This window comes from Chionomys nivalis, chromosome 8 (genome assembly GCF_950005125.1).
Source record: "Chionomys nivalis chromosome 8, mChiNiv1.1, whole genome shotgun sequence".
Lineage (NCBI taxonomy): Eukaryota > Metazoa > Chordata > Mammalia > Rodentia > Cricetidae > Chionomys > Chionomys nivalis.
The window spans coordinates 19,517,814-19,542,613 of NC_080093.1; the positions used below are offsets into that span (position 1 = coordinate 19,517,814).

General features: G+C 49.3%; 1 protein-coding gene across 1 annotated transcript in view; it reads left to right on the plus strand.

The window, feature by feature from the left end:
* Tll2 (tolloid like 2) overlaps window positions 1-18,150 on the plus strand; it is a 105,218-nt gene extending 87,068 nt beyond the window's left edge. Inside the window, exons 13-21 of the mRNA XM_057778295.1 lie at window positions 138-333; window positions 4,823-4,948; window positions 5,621-5,781; window positions 7,453-7,633; window positions 9,717-9,842; window positions 11,129-11,256; window positions 13,404-13,617; window positions 15,503-15,753; window positions 17,798-18,150. Of these exons, the coding sequence (XP_057634278.1) occupies window positions 138-333; window positions 4,823-4,948; window positions 5,621-5,781; window positions 7,453-7,633; window positions 9,717-9,842; window positions 11,129-11,256; window positions 13,404-13,617; window positions 15,503-15,753; window positions 17,798-17,932 (1,518 nt within the window). The 3' untranslated portion in view covers window positions 17,933-18,150. The remainder of the gene's footprint in view (window positions 1-137; window positions 334-4,822; window positions 4,949-5,620; window positions 5,782-7,452; window positions 7,634-9,716; window positions 9,843-11,128; window positions 11,257-13,403; window positions 13,618-15,502; window positions 15,754-17,797) is intronic.
* Window positions 18,151-24,800: the final 6,650 nt, after the last annotated feature.

Below are 24,800 nucleotides of genomic sequence, written 5' to 3' on the forward strand. Positions count from 1 at the left end.
TCCACCTTGACGGTGGCAACAGGGACAGCTGCTTCGTTAGACTTGAGAGTGATGGTTAGGATTTGATTCTGCATTAAAATTGATATTGATGCCGGGCCAGCCAGTGTCATCCACGTGGCCTCTGTCTTTCTGTTTAGATTGAAAGGCATGACAGCTGTGCGTATGACTATCTGGAAATCCGCGACGGTCCCACAGAGGAGAGCGCCCTGATTGGCCACTTCTGTGGCTATGAGAAGCCCGAGGCTGTCAAATCCAGTGCCAACCGACTGTGGGTGAAGTTTGTGTCCGACGGTTCCATCAATAAAGCAGGCTTTGCAGCCAATTTCTTCAAGGGTATGGCTTAGCAGTTTGCTTCTGTGTTCATTCACAGGCAGAAATGTCGTTCTCTGAGAGTAGAATCCCAAAATGATATGAGGCCTTTGCTAAGGCTCCGGCAGGGAGGAGGTTGCTTGCTCAGAACTGCTAGTAGGGCCCTGTGGGGTTCATACCTGTGAGGAGAGGCCTCCACTTGACTCCTGCAAGAACATTTCTATTTGGGGAAGTGGGAGCTAGTGATCTTGAAGGGTGTGTGTGTATTTGTGTGTGTGGTAGCATGGTGACGTGCCTATAGATACATGTATGTATGTATGTGTGTGTGGCTGACATCAGGAGTCCTTCAGATCAATTTCTGCCTTATCCTTTGAAGCAGGGTCTCTCATGTTGGCTAGCCTCACTAGGCGGCTTGCTCCACGGATCTGGTGGAATTACGGCAAGCTGCCATGTACACCTGATGCTTATGTGGGTGTTGGGGATTTGAACTCAGGTCCTCGCACTTACCTAGCAAACACTTTACCTACTGAACACAGCCTCCAAAACCTAGTGATTTCCCCAGGTCAAACAGACTTAGTGAAATCTGTCTGACTTCAGATCCTAGACCTTCTACAACCTTGCCTGGCACTCTTTGGTGTGGGCCAGAAAGACAACCCATGTCTTCCACTCCTGAAGGATTGGATCTCACCCTCCGTGCTTGTCCCCAAGGGAGGGGGGAGGAGGAGAGCAAGGGAACAAATTTCTTTGATGGACCCAGACCCAGACCACAAAGGCAGACCCGGCACACAAAAGAGCTTCCATGTTTCCTCTGAGGGGACAATCAGGATGCATGCCACCCTTACGAAGGATATAGGAGTATTTTCTAGGTCTGGTCTACTGTGACTGGGTGCCAGGAGCATGCCAGCAGCCTTTGGGAAAGATAGAGGGTTCCTGGAGCTCCTTCTTAATGGCTCCTTCCTTTTGGTACTACTTGGTGTCCAGCCACCCATACCCGCTTCAGGGGGCTGTGTCCCATGTTCCTCCCTCTTTTATGTCTCCTGGCAGTGGCAGGCAAAACCCCCAATCCCTCTCTCCAGCCCCAGCTTCCTTGTGCCTCCTTTTGTGTTTTACTATTTTAGTTTTGGAGAGAGGGTATTATACTGTAATCCAGGCTGGCCTGTAGCTCATGGTCATCCCTCTGCCTCAGCTTCTGTGTGCTCAGATGGCAGATGTGAGCCACTGTACCTGCCCCTGCCTCTTCTTAGACACATTTCCTAGGTTCTCCATAAAGGGATGGCTGTGAGAAGAGCTGACTTCCAGACATAAGGCAGCCTCATTTCCTTACCGAGGCCTCAGTTTCCCCTTGTAGTACAGAAAAGAAAATCTGTTGAGTTGTAAAGTTCCAACGGAATGATGCCTTGGAGAGACACTTTGCAAGCTGTTGGGTCCCCAGTGAGATGCGGGGTTATTGTTCCTCCCTTCGGAACTTGCAGGGAAAATCAAGAGACAAGAGTGAAAATTTTAGTGCCCGGCTTCCTTTGACCAGTGAGGCCGCAGTAGGATGCTCCGAAGCACACTGTCTGATTCTTGTGTCTTTGCCAGGGGGAGGGAACTGGAAGCATAACCACAGCCTGTGGCAGAGCTGGGGTGAGCCAGAGAACCTTGTGCCTCGATGCCAGTTGGCAATAGCCTTTGCCTGGGGCCCAGCTGGCCCATAACACTGGCCAGGGTGCCAGCTGGCCTCAGCACTGATCTCCTGGTGCCAGATGGCAGCTCCTCAGAGCCAATTGGCTAGGCAGCAGGCAGAGCCTTACATGTCTGCTTACCCTAAGAGAGGATGGTGGCATTCAGGGCTTGGCTGGTCCCACAGCCCTACACAAGGAGTGTGAAATCCCACTTGAATCCCTACACACTGGCATTCCAGTGCAGAGGGACCATACGGGATGTGGGGTTGTGGTGGAGGCTTTCTTCTAGGTATTTCTTCAAAGTCCTGGGGTGTGCTCGAACTTCCCTTTCCTTACCGCTCTCTGAATTGATTTGAACATCTGGTCTGGGTCTTATTATTGAGCCACAGAATGGCTCCTTCTTTTCTTACGTACCTAGGGGATGGAAAGAAGCCAGAACTCCAGGCATAATCGACTGAGCTCTGGTTCCAACCAATCTACCCGCACGCTCTCAGATCTCCTCTTAAGGTGTGCACCGTGTGTGGAGTGAGCATGAGCCAGTGGGTTTGGCGCAGGCGATACCTTGCCGCACTGTGGAGGCCATGTAGAGCCAGCCAGACCCTGGCAAGAGTCGTGCCCCCTTGCTTGCCAGTTACCCATGCTGGCAGAGTGCTGCAGACCGCAACACAGCCCACTGCTCTTGAAGTTTTTCTCAATCTCCCTGGCTTACATATTACCCCTTTGTCTCTGCATGAGGTGCTTTCTTTGCTTTAAGTCCATCCCACCAGCTTCTCTCCCTCCACCTAGCAACAGCTATGCTAAGAATAGTGATCCCCTTTCTTGCCTCTGTGCCCACAACCACCACATCCCCTGGTGTCAGAACCTCCCCTCCCCTCCCCTTGAGTTTTTCTTTATCTTTGTCTTTTCTCATGGGATCTTTTCTAAGTTTCCTCTGCCTTCTGGTCAGTTTCTCGAACCTTCTGCCCTGCTCCTTACCACACGTTCCTCCTTCACTGGCTCATCTTTTGACTTTCAAGCCCCTCCCCCAGTTTTTAAAACTCTTTGCTCTTTTGGGGGGCAGGGCTGCCATATTAGCTCAGCTTGTTTCTAGCCAGTGTTTCGTAACTAAAATGATCTCGTCTGCCTTTTGCCTCTGGGCTTTTATCTTTCTCTAGTCTATATTTCTTTCTTATTTCTTACTCCACGGCTTTCTGTGTAGCTGGGCGACTGGCCCCTGTGTCCTCTCTCCTCCTCTTCCCTGTCTTGCTCCTCCGTCTTCTCTTTTTCACCTTCTATTTATTCTCTCTGCCAGGCAGACCTGGCTATTTCTCTCTCCTGCATAACTATTGGTTGTTCAGCTCTTTATTAAGCTATCAGGTGCTTTAGACAGGCAAAGTAACACAGCTTCATAGAGTTAAATGAATGCAACGTAAGAGAATGCAGCACATCTTTGATCATTAAACAAATGTTCCACAGCACAAACAAATATAATACATCTTCAACTATTATTTCACAACATTTCCCTTCTCCTGCTCTTGCCCTTTGCCTCTCTTCTGTTGGAGGAGGCCACTAGCTTAGCTCCGAAATAATCACACAGAAACTGTATTATTTAAATCACTACTTGGCCCATTAGCTCTAGCATCTTATTGGCTAACTCTTACATATTAATTTAACCCATTTCTAGTAATCTGTGTACCACCACGTGGCTGTGGCTTACCGGCTAACGTTCCAGCATCTGATTCTGTAAGGCCTACATGGCTTCTCCTTCACTCCACCTCCTTTCTCCCAGCGTTCTACTTAGTTTTCCCCTCCTAGCTCTGCTCCCCTATAGCTCTGCTATAAGTCAAAGCAGTTCCTTTATTAACCAGTGATATTCACAGCATACAGAGGGGAATCCCACCTCACTCATCCTGCCTCCTGTACTTCTGCCTGGCATGGATGGACTCATGCCTCTTTCTCCTCCTACTGTTCCTATCACTATCTTTCCATCCGCTGGACTAGCAGAAACTGCCTCAGAGCTTTGAAGTGACCACCTGCACACTGACTATGCACTAGTCCTTCACGGGCATAATTTTTTTTTTTTTTTTTTTTGGATTTTTCGAGACAGGGTTTCTCTGTAGTTTTTAGTGCCTGTCCTGGAACTAGCTCTTGTAGACCAGGCTGGCCTCGAACTCACAGAGATCCACCTGCCTCTGCCTCCCAAGTGCTGGGATTAAAGGCGTGCGCCACCACCGCCCGGCTCACGGGCATAATTTTTGACCACCACAAAAACCAAGGCCTTTCTTGTCATTTTCAAACAAGAGGGAAGTTCAGAGAAACTAAACAAGCATTGTCCAAGTCTATGTGATTGGATACAATCCTACCAAAAGCCTAGGCTCTTTATTGCTATATATTATCCTATATATTTTCATCTTTGCAAAAATTTTGGCAGATGTTTAAGAAAGTGCTTTGTATATTTCAACACATGAGAAGGTGCTTACTTGAACACTGTTTCAGCATGCATAGCACTACATTTATTAATGGCCATGGACAACTCTGCCTCCCTGCCTATATCATCTCTAGGTGCCTAATGGTCAACTCACTTCAGTCTTTGTTGACTCACCTAATACTCAGAGTTACTCTGTAAAATCACCACTGAGTGAAATGCTGGGGTTCTGACAACTAGATGCCCCCATTTTCTTGATCAGGATCCCATCTTTGACTGTGGCTGCTGCATATGACTGTCTAGTGTAGACACGGGATTTTAGGAGGTGCCCACTGGGAGTAGCTCTTGTCATAGTCATGTACATGGAACCCTAGGAAATGGAGGGGAGGATATGTACCGTGTGTCTTGGTGTGTCAATCAGCCCTGTCACTTTCCCTCCCCACAGAGGTGGATGAGTGTTCCTGGCCGGACCATGGTGGGTGTGAGCAACGCTGTGTGAACACGCTCGGCAGTTACACATGTGCCTGTGACCCTGGCTACGAGCTGGCTGCTGACAAGAAGGCATGTGAAGGTTGGTGGTGCTGGACCTGTCAAGCTGAAATTCCAAAGATGGGAGACAGGTTTTAGGAGAAGTGGAAACAGCGATGGGCAGGTGGCTGACTATGAACTAACGGTGTTCAGGAGAGCCGCTTATTTTTCTGAGACAGAAACAAACAGGGACAGTCACAAATGTTCCAGCCATCCTTGAAACCACGAGAAAGAGGCTGTTGCCCACTGTGAGTGCATAATATTCGCGTGGTTGTCATGGCAAAATCACAAGAAGCTATGAGTGTTCTGTCAGGACTCAGTTGACAGCCTCTCACCTGCCTCTTTCTCATGTGGTCCGGGCTCAGCCCACCTACCAACCTATATGAATCCACTTGCTCATACAGGCTAGAAATAGTGAATAGCTGGATACAGATATCTCTAACTCTCCTTTGGTCCGAGACCTGTGGAATCCCCGACCCTGCTGCTCTTCAACAGGTCAAGTGTTCCATCGTTACTTTAAAAGCAGTAGCTGTGTGCCCAGCTTGTTCCTCCAAAGCCTCAGTGGAAACCATCCATCTAGAGAAAAAGAACCTACGTCAGTTCAGATTATCTAACTGTCTCCTGATTACTAAGGGACAGCAGGTCTTCTGGGGGGAAATCGCAGTCACTTGGAAGCCAACACAGATGAATCTGAAGTCTGTTTTCCTCCGTGCAGTGGCCTGTGGTGGATTCATTACTAAGCTGAACGGCACCATCACCAGCCCCGGGTGGCCGAAGGAGTACCCCACAAACAAGAACTGTGTCTGGCAGGTGGTGGCTCCCACGCAGTACCGCATCTCCCTGCAGTTTGAAGCCTTTGAGCTGGAAGGCAATGATGTATGTTTCTTCCCTGTAACCCATGGGGTGGTGGCCATGTTGAGAAGGGATTCAGAACTAGGATGGGCTCCTCGGGTATCAGGGTGGCCTGGCCGAAACTGCTGCTTCTGGTGGAGACCTGGGGTGTAGACTAGGCAGAGTTGGGGGTCGTGGAGAAGGATTGGTGTTTCACTGAATCTCTTTAGCTCTATGTCCTTTTCACTGTCTGGGGAAATGAGATCAAGAATGAAGGAGGCAGGAGCTGCAGGTACAGCAGTTGAGGCAGGTCCAAACTCTAAGGTGTAGCTCTGGGGACTAATGTCCAGCTGAGGGGAGTACAGACCCTGAGGGCCAGCAGCAGACAAGGGTACTATAAACAGCCTGTCCCTATTTCTTAGAAGTAGCTATGGATGATCAAGTCAGAAGAGGCCTCAGCAGTACCCCACAGCCAGAGTGGTGACAGAGACACCCTGTGCCTGTACCTGGGAATAGGAGGAGCCCCTGGGGCTACCCGTGCTTCTCCATGTACCTCTGTCACAGCCCACCTGAGGCTGTCGCTTTAACAACAGCAGCAACATAGCTCTTACCAGCTCCATCACCCTTTAGGGAACAAAGAGAGACTTCCATGTCCAAAATCCCAGTGCAGGAAGCTCAAGAGATGGCTTGGCAGTTAGGAGTGAGCCCTGCGCTTACAGAGGACCCAAGTGCCATTCCCAGCACCTTTGTTGGGTGGCTCACAACTACATGAAACTCTCCTGACCTCCATGGCCACCCGTGCTTACATGCACAAATACACACACACACACACACACACACACACAAACACCTAAAACCAGAACACAAAGCCAACCAAACAGGAAACCCCAATGAGTGGAAGGCTCTGGTGCCAAGAAGGGATAACATCCTCAAAATGGATATTTTGCAGAAAACCAACAAACCAACCAAACAAAAAACAGTCATTTGAAAGTAACTGACCAGACATTCAGCATTTAAGCTATTCTCAAAGAAAATTTTGTGCTAATTGAGGTAACGTAGATTCTAGCCCCAGCTCCACCATTGCTTAGCCGAGTGACATCTGACAAGTATCTTTCCCCTTCTGGGCATCAGTTTGCCCACATGAAGCTATGATGGACTTGGACTGTGGCCATGATTTGAAGACATCTCCCCCACCCCCTCCCCCTCCTCCTTTGCTGTCTCTTAATTGCTGAAGCCCATGCCTTGTGGTAGCCCAAGATACAAATAAGTATAAGCCAGTAAAGATCTTATATTCTGCTGCCAGGCAACTGTGCCTCACAGAGCCCCTGCTGGAAAGCCGGAGTCCCTGTCACCCTCTGGCACTCATCAGCACAGAGACAATGCACAAGACTCCTCTCCAGGACTGATGGAGCCCATGTGCCCATGGGGAAGGGTGTAGTTCTGGAGAGGAGACTCTGGTGAGGGCCCATGAACGTCAGCAGGAGGATTTAGGAAGGGAGGAGGGGAAGGGAAGACTGCACTGTGCTGACTTTCAGGTTGCTCTCTGATACCTCCAGACGGAGTCTTAGTTGTCCCCATGAAATACAAGGAGGAGGCTACAACCAAAGCGTTCTGGGACATCACAACTGTGGTGGCAGTGGTACAGAGGGAGGGATGACACACATATATGAAGTAACTGAGGGACAGCACGCTGCCCTGGCCCATGTTTCTCCACAGATCTGTAAGTATGACTTTGTGGAGGTGCGCAGTGGCCTGTCCCCTGACGCCACGCTTCACGGCAAGTTCTGTGGCTCCGAGACGCCCGAGGTCATCACCTCACAGAGCAACAACATGCGTGTGGAGTTCAAGTCTGACAACACGGTCTCCAAGCGAGGCTTCAGGGCCCACTTCTTCTCAGGCAGGTGGGGCGGGCCTGCAGAGGCCCGAAGGCTCCCGGACCCTCAGTTCCTGCAGCCTCCTCTCTGCCTTCTCTAACTTCTTCATCCTCTATCGTGATAGTAGCTTTTATGCTGGTGGCCCAGCTCATCTCCTGGGGACACCCCAACAAGTTGCCACATGCCAAGTGTGGCTTAAAACAAAAAAAAAAAAATATTCTCCTTAAGATCTATGAGCCGCAAATCAGAATTCAAGGCCACCACGAGCATGTAGTGGGTCCTGCTGGTCACATCACACTGGAGTGTGAAACCATTTGGATTGCTCTCTTGTGCTTAGCATTGAAGCAGGCCCATTATTTTCCGGTTTTAGAGGTACTCAGAGTTCTGACTTTGACTTTTGGGGGAGGCAGTCTCTCACTGAGCAAGTTCTGTTTTGTGTTATGGGCACAGCACAGACCTGAGCTCAGTGGTTGCCTGGATGGCATCCAGCATTACATAAGCTTACCCTGGCTGGAGGGGCCAGAAAGACAACAACCCAGTAAGTCCTGGCGTAGGACAGGCTGACAAGGGCTGATCTTTGGAGGAGAGGGAGCCTGAGGCCATGAGCACAGGCTTTCTGCCTGATGTTTTTGATCTGGGCCAGATCTGAAGGGCTGAGGGGAGATGATACGACTGGAAAGAAAGTGACTAAGGTCTAGAAAAGAGGGGGTGTCACGGGCTTGGATTTGAGAGTCTCAGTGTTCACAAAGACTGATAAGACTGGACTGGTAGGAGCCATGGCCATCTGAGAAGTCATAGGTGGGCCTTGTCAGGCAGGCTTGGTCATAATGAGCCATGAATGCTGGATCAAGAGTGGGATCCAGTGAGACAGAATGTAGAGTCTCTGTGGGTTCTGAGCAGGGAGGCCGACAAATGCTACGTGACCAAACCAGACCGGGGAGGCTGGAGCTGAGAGGGCCAGTGTTCTCCTCATGGGAGGGTATGCCATGGCTGAATGAGGGGTACAGTTCCATGCTTACACACAGAACCCAGAAACAGAGGAGCTAGGTCTTAGGGGGGTGAGGACTCATGAGTGTTGGCAGGAGTACTGAGGAAGGGAGAGGGAAGGGAGTGTACTGTACCGGGCCATGGCCGTCAGTTTGCACTCTAAGAGCTTTGGATGGGGTTTTGGTTGTCCCCATGAATCCAAGGGTGAAGTTATAATGTGAGCTGTTCTGGAACACCACAGCTATGAGAGCAAGAGAGTACAGAGGGAAGGCCAGCACCAACAATCCCTGAGGCATGTATAGAGTGGGGTAGAGGCGGGGGTGGGGTGGGGTGGAGGTAGACCCCCAATTACTATAGGAAGAGGGCGACCATGGAAAGGTCCCCACCAGTCAGAGCCTCAGGAACCCCAGTGTAAGAGCCAACAGTAAGGGTCACACGTAATTATAATAACCAACACTTCCTAGGGGCAAGACATTCTCCCGAAAGCTTTCCCGATTCCCATTTGTTTTTCCTTCCAGCAACCTGAGGAGGCCCGGGACAACTGAGGCATAGCCTCAAGCACTGTCCCGATGAAGTGAAGTGGGCAGCACCCACCATGTGGCTCCTGGCCCACACAATTACCTCTCCCCACACAGGGAACCGCATGTGTCCAGACCTCCAGATCATAATAAGCTTCTTGCTGAATGATGGGGCCTATGATCGGCCTTGGACTGCTTCTTTGTGTGTAAACTGGGGAGGGGGTGAACAGATATGCCCTTCTAAGCTTGAGTAGGAATTAATTTAGATAACAATAGCATATAGGGAGTGCCAAGGACCCATTCGGTGGTAAATGTTCAGAATATGTTGGTCGTTTTCATTATTGCTGCTGTTGCTGTCCATGTGAGCCTGTCTTTCAGGGAGCTCCTTGGCTTGGGTGGGAAACAGGACAGAGAGAGAACCTAAGTCCCATGCATGAAAGTGTTTTAAGAGCACAGAGAACCCCAAAGAGACTCACTCTGTGACTGTCGCCCCTGTAAGGGAATATGATCGGGGAGGCTCCTTGGAGGAAGCAGGTTCTGAGCCACAGGGGGCAGCGACAAGCTGTCAGCTCTTCTTAGGGGAGCCAATTGATCTCAGCAGACAAGGACGAGTGTGCCAAGCACAATGGCGGCTGCCAGCAGGAGTGTGTCAACACGTTCGGGAGCTACCTGTGCAGGTGCGGGAATGGGTACCGGCTACATGAGAACGGGCATGACTGCAAAGAGGGTGAGCTGAGGACGCTGGGCTGGCACTGGGCTGCACCCACTTCTCTGGCTGTGTGGGTGGGTAAGGGAGGGTGTGGGTGGGAGTTGGCATGGGGAGTCACCATCTATAGAATGTCATGAGATCTCCGCCTGAATCTTCACTTTAGTGGCCCTCCTATGGGACTACAATTACCTGTCCTAGGGACAGCCAGTCAGGAGGCCCAAGATGAGTGCTTATTGCAGACTGGTTAAGCCAGTAGGTTCCAGAATCAATATACCTGATCTAAACTGTGGCTCTACCTTTCCCCAGCGAGGGAACCATCAGCTAGTTAAACGCTCTGAGCTTTGGTTTCCTCTTCTGTGGCAAATAGGCATCCTTGCTGAGGGTTTGTAAGGATTATAGCCTGCCTAGGAAGTGTTTGAGACAGCCTGACACACACGGTGTATCCTAGGTGTCGATAAATACTAGCCCCAAGTCTTGGCCATAGCAAGCTGCATGTAGCACTAACATTGAAATAGAATGTAAGGAATTGTGCCAGCTCCCTTCAGAGCCAGATGGCTTTGCATGTCCTACCACTGTGGAAGAAGCCTGTCCTTAGTGTTTGCTTTACCCGCTGATGGAGTTTGTATATCTTGACAAATGTAGCTTCAGGCCTTGCCCCGCCGTGTGTCAGTGAAGGGTTTGGAGGATGGCGGAAGATATGAAGACCCATATCTCTTCTTGTTTTCTTATTAGGAGAGGGGAAAAATTAGGCGAGAGGATTCTTGCAAACCCCTTACCACAGAGGACGACAAACTTAAAGTACCAGTCACCAAGCAAGCCATGGTGCCAGCCTTGGCTAATAGGTGACCTGGGCAAAGCAGGCAGGCCACGGACAAGAATGATGGAGGGAAGGCATAGTGGCCCAGGGACCTCTATTGAAGTTCACTGTGGTGGCACTCTCTAGGCCTTTTACATGAGATATTAATCCACACGTATGAGCCTGGTACTCCCGTTTACACCTGAGGCCGTGAGAGGGCTTAATCCCATCAACTGTGGAGCCAGTACTCTAATTGAACGACACCCTGACCCAGGACCCGTGTTCTAACCAGGCGTTAACTTGTCCATGTTCCCAGTGCCAATCTCCTAGTGGATGGCTGTAGTTACAAAAATGCCTCTCCTCCTGAGCCCTTCAAACAAAGTCAGCTCCAGGTCACACCAGATCCAGGCTGGCTGTCCGTACATTCGATATTGACCTGAGATTCCTCTGTGATACTGGCCTGAGCTGAGCTGAATGACCCCTCTGTGTGTCCCCTTCTGACCTCCAGCTGGCTGTGCATACAAGATCAGCAGTGCAGAGGGGACCCTGATGAGCCCCAACTGGCCCGACAAATACCCCAGCCGGAAGGAATGCACCTGGAACATTTCTTCAACCGCAGGCCACAGGGTGAAAATTGTGAGTGCCTTCATTAGTTTGCTAAGGGCATAAACGCTGGGGTTAGGCAGACATGGGTTCGAGTCCCTGCTCCATGTCCAGGTCTTAGTTTTGCTGCTGTGAAATGGGGGAGATCCTGGGACTCCTGCAGTGGGGGCTGCTGGGCAGAGGAAGGGAGCATGCTCAGAGCTCTGTAACAGCACTGCTTCCAGTAGCACCATGCTGTGTGGAATTCATTTGTCTCAGGTCTCTTACAGGACAGTGCATTCTGGAAGCCAAAACAAAAACAAAAGACTTAGTTTGCACAGCAGGTTGACAGGGGAAGGTCACAAGTTTTCAGGTTCCCCCATCCCGGACTCTCCAGAAATTTGTGAACCTCTCCAGAAGTTTCCCACACGTAGGAAAGCATGTGCCTTTTTTCTTACTCAAATCATTCACATAGAATAAACACAGTTATTCATACTCCTTTGCAATCTACCTCTCTTTCAATTACCAGTGAGACCACTATGCTAATTCTTCCTTCAGTTAGAAAAGCAACAATCGCCTTGCGTTTCAAGTCTCACCTGTGTATATCTGATATGTAGTCTTGAACAGAACAGTTCGTTATTTACAAAATAAAAAGTCTGTTCTCCGAATCCCATATCTTAGCTCTGACCTGCAGTATATGGTGTGTGAAGCAATCAGTAGCTAGGGAATCTCTCTCTCTGTCTCTCTCTCTCTCTCTCTCTCTCTCTCTCTCTCTCTCTCTCTCTCTCTCTCTCACACACACACACACACACACACACACACACACACACCTCAGACTGTTGAGAGGCGCAACCTTAGTTCATAAGGTTGGACCTGATGCATGACAGAGTGCCAATGCAGGGAGAGGAGAAGAGAACAGAGAGACACGGTGATTAGCAGGTGACAGTGTCAGGGAGTTTCCTGTGGCACAAAGATTGATTAATGGGCTCCCGAGGCATCATGGGTACAGAAGGGACCCCAGACCATAGGGCATGCTCCTTGGGCACCTCCTGTACGTGACGTGTGCCGCCTATGTAGAAACTGCTGTCTTCTGGCCTGGGTCCCCCAGAGCAGCGTGCAATCTTGAGAGGCCAGCTTTGCCCTGGGCTGTCATCTGCCGGAAAGGCACAACATCCTTTCCTGATGATCATGAAGAACAGTGTGCCCTGGGCTGGGGCCTCAAACCTGCAAAGTGGGGTGCCTTAATCTGAGGTGTGTGCACACAAGGAATCAGTCTGAAAAAGACATGTCCTTGGAACACAGTTGGTGGGCATGTTGAGCAAAACTCTGCCTTTTGTTACTACAGAGTGTGATACACACACACAGAAAATTAGTGTCCCCTGCCTACTCTGGCCTCTGGTCCAAGGCTTCACCTTGACACCACAGGAAGGCCACCAGCCAGCCAGTCATCTATATGGCTTGAAACTGTGCAGCTCCCCAGAAAAAACAACCGGAGACAGTCTTTGGTGGAGAGACAGGAAGAAAAGAGAACACCGAATCTGGGTGGGGTTAATGGCGTGACCTGGAGAAGGTTGGCTCTGGGTCTTTCCACTCCAACTGAATAGGTTTAACCAAGCCAGTTAGTTTCCTTATGACTCAGTTTCCCTTCCTGATCATTGGGGATAACAATAGATCTCTGTAACTTCATTAGAATTTAAGTGAAAAAAAACCTCATAATTTATTGGCATGAATAAAATACCCAGTGAATGCTGGCCACTTTGAGGTTGATGGCAGAACAGTGTGGCCCTACTCAAAGCCACTGGAATTTCAAGTGTATGGTTGTGGGCACGGGCTAAGAGCAGCATCTCTGAAGCCACAGTTCCCAGGTTACACACCAACTCTACCGGTGAGGACCCTGGACAAGCCATCTGATATCTTGTAGCAGGGATCATGCATGGGACAGGGTTGCAAAGATTGAATGAGGGGACATTTGTCCAGCATGGGTGAGCCCTCGGTCCCAGCTGACCTTTAGCCTTAGAGGAGGATGTGAAAAAAAGTAAATCCTGAGCGGTTGGTAGCCCAGGTCTGGGGCTGGATGTTGCATTACCATGGCGATGGTGGGCACCCCTGCAAAACTGGTAGACAGATGGCCCCAAGTCCTGTGTGCCCTTCCCCTTCTCAATGCCAGATCCTTACCTCACTTTCTGCTCTCCCATCTCCAGACATTCAATGAGTTTGAGATTGAGCAGCACCAGGAATGTGCCTATGACCACCTGGAACTGTACGATGGGACCGACAGCCTGGCCCCCATCCTCGGCCGCTTTTGTGGCAGCAAGAAGCCAGATCCTGTGGTGGCTACGGGCAGCAGCCTATTTCTCAGGTTTTACTCAGACGCCTCGGTGCAGAGAAAAGGCTTCCAGGCTGTGCACAGCACAGGTGGGGGCCGCTGCTGATACCTCACAGGCTCAGAACTGGTGAAGGGCTGCCCTCGGGCTGTCTGCCAGGGTGGGGTGAGGAGGGTGGCATCCTCAAATGTCCCCGTTAGAAGAAACACCAGCAGCTGCCATTGGCTGAAGGTTGTTCTCTTTTGATGTCTTTAGTTGACAAAATGGGATGTGGGCAGCACTTCATTGGTGCTGTCCCCCCTCTTCCTCTTTCCCTCCATTTTTTCCTTTAAAAATGTGTTTGTCATCTTGCTGGCCTGCGAAGTACGAAGGACTGAGAACTGAGTGGTGGAGAGCTGCCATTTCGCCCTCAAGGGGCCACCTCTGGAAAATGTTGCCTTTCCTTGTCATTTTTTCTTCTTTTATTTCCCCGACACTCCGAATGTCAGTAGCCCTGCTGGGTCCTTTGGAAGAAAATGTGTATGCTTCCAACTTATCTACACTGTTAAATCTAAAAAAGTCAATAAGGAAGTGGAATCTGCCCGGCCATTTCAGTCTTAGCCCTGTGGAGGAATGCAGGCCCTTGGATCCTGGCATTTAATTGTGGCAGAGACAGAGGCTGCTCAAGAACCTGCCTGTGGCTTTTGTCTGTGGTACTGAGCAGGAGGTCATGATCGTGGGACACTGTCATTCTTTTTAGCAGCCCCTCCCCTTTTTCCTCCACCTCCTTAAGTCAGGGCCAGAAAGTGTGACTCAGAGCAAACGGAATGGCAGCCCCATGGCCAGTTGTCCCTTCTTAGGCAGACACCCCCCACTTCATGAGACCCTCTGTGGACACTGGAGGATCTCTACTTCCCCCACAGTGGTTTAGAGTCACAGGTGAGTGATTTCATCCCCTCATCCTTGCGGGACAGAGAGCTGGCTCCGTGGTTCAGAGCACCGGCTGCTCTTACAGAGGACCTGGGTTCGATTCCCAGCACCCACATGGTGGCTCACAACTGTCTGTAACTCCGGTATCAGGGAATCTGATGTCTTCTGGTGTTCACAGACACTATAAGCACATGGTACACATAAATACAGAAAGACAAAACATCCCTACACATAGAATAAAGCAAAATAGAACATAGGTGCCCGGGGTGGGTGGGTTAGGGTCTCAGTGGGAAGTTGGAGCATACTTGGGAAATATTTGCAGAGTTTAATAAAAGGGACTATTTATAGCAGGGCTTGTGGTACATAGGGACACCTCAAGGGACAGGGCAGGGTTTGAGAACCACAAGGATATAGAGTCACCCCAGCCCAGAAAGCCTAACGTCACTGGGGTGGTGGGCGGGGGTGGTACAGCAGGTGGGGAAGGAGGCATCCTGCCCTGTCTGTGTTCCTTGTGTGTCTCAGGAGTTGAAAGGCAGGTCAGACATGAAGAGACGGTAGCCAGAGTAAGGACTCAGGGTTGGACAGGGCCGGGCCAACCCAGGTGAACGACTCCAGCTGGGATGTTAAGAACAAAATAATTCACAATCCACTCCAGAAGTGCCTCTGCATCCCCACCCCCACCCCTCCACTGCACCTCCCCCAAAACCCTGCATTCATAATCCCTTCCAGTAGAAACAGGTTTTTGTGTTGTTTGGCTCAGCTGCAGTTTTGATGTGCTTTTATCGCCCTCTACTGGAGTAGTCAAATCAGTCACAACCCTACAACCAGTCAGGCATGCCACCCACCCTTCGGCTCCTTTCCCAGCTTGGAGGAGAGAGGGCAACTAGGATGCCCCAGGGAGTCCTGCCTTCTGTACCACTGCCTCGGCAGTAGGGTGGTGAGGTTGCTGATTTAACCTCTCCTGTAGGTCATGCAGTGACTTCAGGGGAGCTGACTGGAATTGGTGGGCTGACGCTCAGGCTCTGGGCGCCCACGGAAAGAGTGACTCTTTGCTGTCTCTACTGCAGAGTGCGGGGGCAGGCTGAAGGCTGAGGTGCAGACCAAAGAGCTCTATTCTCATGCCCAGTTTGGGGACAACAACTACCCCAGCCAGGCCCGCTGTGACTGGGTAATAGTGGCCGAGGACGGCTATGGAGTGGAGCTGGTATTCCGGACCTTTGAAGTCGAGGAGGAGGCCGACTGTGGTTATGACTACATGGAGGCCTACGATGGTTACGACAGCTCGGCGCCCAGGCTTGGCCGCTTCTGCGGCTCAGGGGTGAGTCTGAGGGATGCCCAGGCTACCTCCTGACGGCATGCCTAGCTGGAATCCTGCCACTGTGAGCCACAGCCAGAAGTCCGTTTTTCTCTGGCAGAGTGGAAAGAAGAATCCCCAGGCTGGTTGGGGAGGCAGCCAGGGACACCACACAAAGATGACTAGCCTTTTTCACATTGCCTCTGGTTTTGAGTCCTCTCCCTCATTTTTATTTGGCTTTTGGGCTTTATTAATTCATTGTGTTTATATATATTTGCAATTCTTATCATAAGCAAAGCCAAGTGTCTATGAGGATTACAAATTATTCCTGGTATAAACACAATGGTTATATTCAAGGTTATTACTTTTCTCTTTATTACCCACTTCCTTGGCTCACTATATCTCTGGCACCCGACTCACGGTAGACATGTAGTCTGTGCTCACTGGGTGTATAGGAACAAGGTGTATAGGAACACGTGAGTACAATGTCCTAGCCATCCTCCAGCGACGCCACATGACACACTGTCTGTCCTGGGCTTCAGCCCTTGTCTCTGCTGATCGCCCACGCTTCTTTGCCTGGGCTTATACAAATCATCTTGGAATTACCACTGCTCCTGGTGCAAAACAGATATTCAGCCTGGTATTCCTGTCTCTGAATGGTTATCCTTCTGCCTTTCCTTGTCCTCCCCCAAAGAAAGAACAACCGGATGAGACCTCCTGACGCACTGCCTTTGATAAAATTTCTGGAACCAAGGAGTCCATGGAGAGGAGCCCCTTGGAGATCTTAGTAGCAGGAAGTTCTCTTTGGCATCCCCAGGATCTGGGCAGGCAGTGGCCTTGGCATCTGGCTCTAACGCCACTCCAGATGACCTGCCCCAAGTCTCTTGACAAACACAGCAGCTCCACCCACTTGTTGGCCGTGACAGAATGTAGACCTGAGCAATGGTCTCCGTTCCAGGTTTCCTGGCAGATACATCACAGCGTTAAAAATCACAGAGCAGGAGGGCCACAGAGCAAGCTTCACAGTCAGAAACGCCTGAGTGTAGATCCTGCTGACCTGTGTGACGCAGCATCCTTACACGTAAAATGGAGTCAGTACCTGCCTTATTACATACTTGTGAAGTTGGCATTAGATGAGATCCAGATGTGGTTAGCACAGTGTCAGGCCTGCCTGTGCCCTAGTAGCACATAGATGCTGTATGTGCTACGTGTCTAGGCTCAGCTTTGTAAAGCAGGGCTCAAGGAATCTTCCTTCGACAAGTGTCGTTGGGCTGCCCTAGATTGGGAGCCACCTTTTTGGGGTAACTACTGTCGCAATCCTACCTATGGCAGGTCCCTACATTCCAGGGTAGCGGCATGAGGATTAGAAAAGTAGGAGGAACAGAAAGACTAAGAAATAAGAAAGAAACACAGAGACATGGGATAGTTCCGGAGGACAGCTCAGTGCGTGCTACATGCCGAGTTCTGAGTTCTCCTGTGTTTAATTTTCTATACACTTTTATACCCCAATACAATGGGGAGGGGGCCGAGGAGAAGACAAAAGACTGCTTTAACATGATACAAAGGACAAGTAGAACAGTTACTTGATTCAATACTTGAGACATCAAGTCATTAATTATTGAGAAAAAGCATTCTCTTGTTTACGCAGTGAACCTGCCCTAGACCAAGTATCCTGAAGGCAGCTACTCCCTAGGTCAAACCTTCTACTACAAAGGAAGCAGAAATATGCTTGAATTCTCTGACTTTGGCCAGGGTGGAAAGGATATACCTCTATGGGCCATCTTAATGTCCAAAACACCAAGTAACCACACACTAGGTCAGGGTGCGTAGCCACAGTTGTTGTCAACAACTTTGAGCAAGCTGAAACTCTCTGGCCTCGAGACAAGGTGGAATAGGGTCACATTTTGGGGCCTCCACAGACAAGGAGCCTGCTTAAATGCCCACCAGAGCTTCTGGTGACCTCCTGGCAACCATGGCCACCCTTGGGCACCATCTCAGTACACCCTCCTCTACTTCCCAACGATAACAGACTGGCCTAAAATCTAGCTTTTCTTTTCCTTGTCCTCAGCCACTGGAGGAAATCTACTCTGCGGGGGATTCTCTGATGATCCGGTTCCACACGGACGACACCATCAACAAGAAAGGCTTTCACGCCCAATACACCAGCACTAAGTTCCAGGATGCCCTGCACATGAGGAAATAGCGTCAGGGTCCTGGAAAGACAGAGCCTAAGGATGCTTTAAACACCTGTGAATGAGTAGCCCCCGGTGTACAGTATTTTTCTCAACAACAAAAACTCAAACTACATCCTTGAAACTATATATCTGGGTGAAAGTACCTGCCTTTGGCCTCCAGGAAGAGAATCAGTGTCCTGTTGGTTCCGGTTGCAGTGTTAGGAACTGCATGCAGCTTCTAAGGAGGCTAAAATTTGAAGTTAGCGACCAAGCCAGCTGTGCTTCTTCATACTCATTCTCCAACCCTTGCTCCCATGGGGCAAAAGGCCAGCCTGGGCTACCCCTTCCTCAACTCTGGACTGGCTTCCCTAGGTGACAGGCAACATGGGCCTATTCTGCTGACGTGGCTGCCTCCTGTCTGCACTGGGCATCGAGGATAAAAGCGTGGCAGTGGCTAAATTGTTCCAGGAGTGGCTGAAAGATTTTACTTAGCCCTTCCAGAGTCAAGCCAATCAGGAAACATGAGACTATGGACACAGGAGTTAAAGAGGCGTCCCAGTGCACAGAGAGAGAGAGAGAGAGAGAGAGAGAGAGAGAGAGAGAGAGAGAGAGAGAGAGAGGAGGCTTAGCCTGGGAACCAGCATCATGGAGTTGGAAGACCTCAAGTCTTTCCCTGCCACTGGTTGTCCTTACCTCCTCTAGGGTGCTTCTATCATTAATCTCCATTCACGAGAGCGAATCTGTGGCCACTCCCAGGAGAACACTTGCTGGTGAGCACCCCAGGTTGCTGAGATGGCGCTCAGAGGCTGAGAGGATGCCACCTGTGCTATGGTTCCCACTGGCTCCTGAGCACCCCCCAACTGTGGAGGTACCTGCTCTAGTGAGCCTCAACCCTTGGACAGCCAATTCAAACAGCATCCACAAGACTTGCAAAGTCATCTCAGGAACAATCTAGGTCTCGTTAGGTGAAAACTAGTAATTCCAAGTTATGTAAGTGTCGCCTGTGGCGCACTTCATGTCACCAGACAGGTTAAAGAGTGCACTGGCAACTTTGCTGCAATTGAGCAGGATGCGGCCATGAACCTGCGCGCGGGATTCTCAACACTCCAGCACTTGTTCTAGAGAAGTGTAGAGGGTGATGTTTACATAATTTTAGCACCTCAAGGTATAGTTGAAATAGTGAGGTAGTTTTGAATGGCATTTCATTAAGGCATCTCTGGGCATTATGAGCTAAGAGCTGTGGTATGTTAGCTTTATGGAGCATTTATGTTGGAATACTTTTAAACTATTGTTTACACAACCGCAAGTCCTGTTGGGTTGGTGGTGTACACAGGGCGGCACAGGAGAGTGATTCCGTTAGAGACGGCGTAGCTCCCGAGCACACGAATCCTTTACGATGGGCCACCATTTTAAACAAAGTGTTTGTGAAAGCTGAAGGTTTCTCTTTTTTAAAGAGGTCGCAGTATTACAATCTGATACCTGGTTGAAAGATTGCTGGGAGCAAATACTAGAATGAAACAAAGACAGGGGAAAGAAACTGCTTGGGAGTATTTTGTTCTTAAACCAGAAAAAAGTCAAAGTATTATTATTAATAATAATATATGTCTGTATATATGTATCTATGTATGTAAGGATCAGCTATCCAAGCCTTAATCAGGGCAGCATGACAGTGCCGAGGCACTGGCTGTGGCTTGTCATCAAATCCGGTGCTGGCCCCACACGTTACCCTCTCCCTTCGAAACCGAGAGCTCTTCCAGCTCCTCTTGACCCTGAACTGAGGCTCGGCCTCCATCCTCATGTCTTGATTGCCGGCACACCCACCCAGGGAGAGTTTTATCCCATTGCAAAAGGAACAGCTTATCCCACTGTTCCGGACCCATCAGCCCGCTGTGGTAGATTCCGCTTCTCTGGTGTGAGTGTGTGTGTTTAGGTTCTGTTTTTGTCCCATTTTGTCTCTCAAGGGTGGAACAGAAATCAGGAGGCACGAGGTATCTGTCACCAACCTCATTCCACAGAGATAAAAATTCTGTATTTTTAACCTTTAGAAGTCTAAATGAGATTGACAAACTCCATGGAAAATGAGAGTCGGGGAGAGATAGGGTTTGTCGCCTTGGTGACACGCTGATAATTCTTTTAGTGTGAGTGATTTCACAAGCGCACAGCTCCAGCAGAGGCCAACTTAGAACAATGCGGCTCTCATGCAAGCCCTGATGTAGGCCTGTGAGTGACAGATTCCCAGAAGACAGTCTCTGATTCAACAAGGGCTGTTGGGGGCCCCTTCTCTGGAAGTTGACATCCACAGGAATCCACACATGACACAGGTCCTGAAAGAACCATAGGCCAGCTTCCAAGAACGGTTCACTCTGCAGAAGGACCCAGGTGCCCCGACTTTGGCCCTTCCGATTGCTCAGTGGCCTTGCTGAAAACGTCCCTGGGTATGCATGGATAAAGGGGCTCGAGGATAACCCTTTAGTTTGCTGTCCCTTTTATCTGGGACCTGTGGGTGTCCTGGAGCTCTAAGACCCAATGAATGACCTAAGGAAGTATTTGGAACTTGGGTCTCTGGCACTAATTCCAGTGTACTCTGAATTAGCAGAAGCTAGAACCTGCACCTCAGGGTGGAAGACTCCAAACAGCTGAAATGAGGCTGGCATTGGGTCACTATTTTCCCTAAAGTTTCTCTCTCAGAGGTCCCCGCTACACAGTCATGGTATTCATAAGTTACTCAGCCTGTTTAGATAATTCACTAAACACAGTTAACCAGCAAATTCACCTAAGAGCAAGTCGTCAGTTTGGCCCCTTTGCAGCTCTTTGGAGTTCTTGGTATTGTTCATGGAGTTTGGGAAGAGAGGGTCCTTTAGCATCCGTGGATGTTTTTGAAGTTTGCTTTGAGGATTGTGATCAAACTTCTGATCAGTAACCCCGAAAATCTAAAAAGTTTTTTTTAAGTGTTATACATACATATAAATGTATTTTTTTATTTTGAGTAACTTTACATTTCATGTAAAATGTCAGTTGGCAAGAACATGGGAAGATGGTAATCCATGTCTAAAAATGATGGTTTCATTAAAAAATGTGGATTTGCCTCTGTGTTCTGAGTTTGTGTTACTGGTTCAGATAACATTGGCCTTTTAAAAAATATATTTATTTTTATTCTGTGTTTGAGTGTTTGCCTACATGTGTGTATTTATGTGTACTATGTATGTGCCTGATATCCTCAGAGGTCAGAAGATATATGATTACCTGGAACGGGAATTACAGAGATAGATGAACCACCATGAAGGTAGTGGGAACTGAACCCAGGTCCTTGTCTAGAGCAGCAAATGCTCTTAACTGTCGAGCCACCTCTCCGGTCTCCATTACTGACAGTTTAGAGAATATTTGGAAAAATCAGAACAAATCCACTATGATAGTATTTTTGGGCCACACACAAATACAGTGAAACCCTGACCTCCATGTGATGGATGATATCAGGGGGAGAGCCAAACCCTAGCCCCTGTGTGATTATATCAGGGGGTGAGCCAAATCCTGGGCCCCGTGTGATGGTATTAGGGGGTGAGACAAATCTGGCCCCAGTGTGATGATATTTGGGGGTGAGCCTTTGTGGAAAGACAACTCCCTTTCCCTGCTACCATGTGAGAGCAAAGCAAGTACAAGGCTGTCTGTGAACCAGACATGAACCCTTATCACACGTCAACATTGCTGGGACCTTGATCTTGGACTTAACCGGTACCAGAAACATGGATAGGCACCCTGTTGTTTAGAAAACACACAGCATATGGGATTCTTTCAATCTAGGCAGCCACTCAGCCTTTTGACAGAGACAGCTTTTTAAGATGACCAAGCTCTCGCCTAGCAAATCCTCAGTGTGACGGGGCATGTCTAAATTTAAGGAAAATATAAACGGTTGGCGAGTCAGAGTTCTAGTCCCCAACCTCTCCCCCACGAAGGACATTCCTTCTGCTATTTCTAAGGAGATGCTCCTTAGGCCCAACACAGAAAATCCCAAACTTAACAATGGCTGGACTGAACAGTTTGTGAGGGGGACCTTTACAATGGTATAAAAATGATAGGCATTTAGTAGAAACCATGCTTCCAAATTTTCACTTTTGACTGAGCAAGCAATACGTGGTGAGATAATCTTGTGACATCATGAGGTCACAAGTGGCCGCAAAATGGCCCTGCACTGGTGTTACTAAGCTGTGAGTTTGGGGGGTTGGATGTGTTCCATGCGTTTTTGACTTAAGCTGTTTCCAGCTTACTGTTGGGCATAGAACTCCCTTGCTGACCTCACCCATTGTCTCCTTGGTCAAACACAATCAATACACTGGTCATTAGAGAGACCTGCGCTGGGATAGAGCCCCATTCTGGAACAAGAGTCTCCATCAGTTGGCAAAAGGGCGGAGACATTTTGGAGCACACGTTCCTAAGGACATACTCAGAGAACCGTCAGAAATTGCTGTCTTTCAAACCTTAGGAGCAACCTCACTGTCTCCCAGGGCCCATTCCTTGGCTCTCTCTCCCCTGCATGCTCCACTACAATCGATCCATGAGGACTGGTGCACGGTGTTTACAGCGAAGCATCACCTAACCGAAGGTGCCAACCATTCCTCCAAAGAGATGGCATGCCCAGCAGACAGAGTTGGGGATCTGTGAGTATATAATGGAAAGAATCAGGAAGATCCTAGTGGCCTTGTGCATCCATAGCCATGGACTAAGGCTGTTGGTAAAGTTCTCGTGTCCACCTATAATTCTGTTTCACAAGAAAATCTAGTGCCTGTCTTGGAGGCTTGGAACAGGTGTAATGATTTGCCTTCCAGTCTACAGATTCAGAGGTGGAGGCTGGGTGAGCACTCTCAGCTCTTACAGAGGCCATGGTGGCTTTACGTGTGGGTCTCACTGTGTTGACTTGTTGACTTCTAAGTACTGTTATATTTAGTTTAGATAGTCACTGTGTGCTGTGGAATAATCTTTTTGTACACTGTGAAGATCCATCTCTGCTTAAGGCTCCTTCTGATTTAATAAAGAGCTGAATGAATGGCCAATAGCTAGACAGGAGAGAATAGGTGGGGCTTCCAGGGAGAGAGAGGAACTCAGGAAGAATCTGAGGTATGCAGGATTAAGCCAGCAGCAAGACTCAGAGGGAATCAGACATACAGAATGCAGACATACAGAATACACACATACAGATATACAAAAGCGAGATATGGAGGGAATCAGACATACAGAACGGAGAAGAGGTGAACAGCTGCATGGCAGAATGTAGATTAATAGAAACTGTTTAAGTTATAAGAGCTAACTGGGAACAAGCCTAAGATAAGGCCAAGCATTCATAATTAAAAACAAGTCTCTGTGTCATTATTTGGGAGCTGGCAACCCAAAGCAAGTCTGACTACAACTGTGGCCTTGGGAACTGGGCCTCCAGAGGCAGAGGTCACATAAGTCTTATCCAGTAGAGTGATCCAACGCCTGGCCCATTTCAGTTGACCCATGACAACAGTGGCTGTTGCCCCCCCCCACACCGACTACTCATTAGCATCTGGGATGCACCCTGACCCAACTGGTAGGGTCTTGGCCTTCTAAGAGCCTGTGGGATTGAGTCATGCAGGTAAGATGAAAAGCCCTCCTAATTGAAGACATTCCAGGTCCCTTCCAGTGTAACATTAAACTGCTCTGTGTGCACGCCCAGCCTGCGGTCTGTGCCTGTGTTCACACCAGCCTGAGATCCTAAGTCCTAAGTGCACACCAAGCTGAAGTCTGCATGTGTTCCACACCTATAGGTCCCGCCAAGGCTGATCCAGCATTCCTGACCATTTCAGCCTTTTCTTCTCTTTACCCGACTCTATTGTCCTCTCTTGGTGGCTTTGATGAAGTGATTAGATTATTTATTGTAATTTGTTAGCAACTCACTATTTTGTGTGCTTGTATATTTGTAGTGCATGTTCTTGTGTGTGTGTATGTATGTTGTGTGTGTATGCTTGTTTGTATGTGCATGTATGGAGGTTAGAGGTTAATGTTGCTGTGGTATTGGCCTCCTCTATCTCTCCGCACCTTAGTTTTTGAGGGGGAGTCTGTTAACTGAATCTGGGGTTCATCAGTTCAGCTAGGCTGACTGGCCAGTGCATTCCAGGGATGTAGGGACATCCTGCGTCCCCCGTCCCTTCAGTGCCTGGCAGGTACGCTACTGACTGAGCTGTCCTTCCAGCCCTACTGTTTTAAGAGGCAAATTCATGACAGAAATCATAAGCTATTGAAAGCAGCCTCAGCGCTGAGAGACTAGTTCTTAAGACGCAAGGACAGAAAGCTGGAGGGTGGCTGTGGAGTGCTGGGCGTATTGTCCACTGAGTAGCCACAGCCCTGTCTCACACAGAGTGTCCTCAGCACCTTTCATGCAGCCACGCCTTGTGTTGATACTGATGTCATGTTGCCCATGCAATGGCTAGCTTTCTCTCTCTCTCTCTCTCTCTCTCTCTCTCTCTCTCTCTCTCTCTCTCTCTCTCCTCTCTCTCTCTCTCTCTCTCCCTGTGTGTGTGTGTGTGTGTGTGTGTGTGTGTGAGAGAGAGAGAGAGAGAGAGAGAGAGAGAGAGAGAGAGAGAGAGAGAGCAAACGTGTCCACAGAGGTCAGCAGAAGATGTAGGATTCCCTGGAGACTTACTTACAGCAGTTGGGAGCTGTCTAAAGGGAATGCTAGGAACTGAGCTCCAGACCTCTGCAAGAGTGGTGCATGATCTCAACTACTGAGCCGTCTCTCATCCCTGTCGCTGTCTCTCCAGTCCTGTCACCCATTGTTTCTAATAAACTGCCAGCTGCCAGAGCTCCGAACTCTCATACTAGCTTGTGACTTCTTTGCTGCGTAGTAGAACAGACAGAAAGACAAAGAGAAGGGAGGCTCAAGCC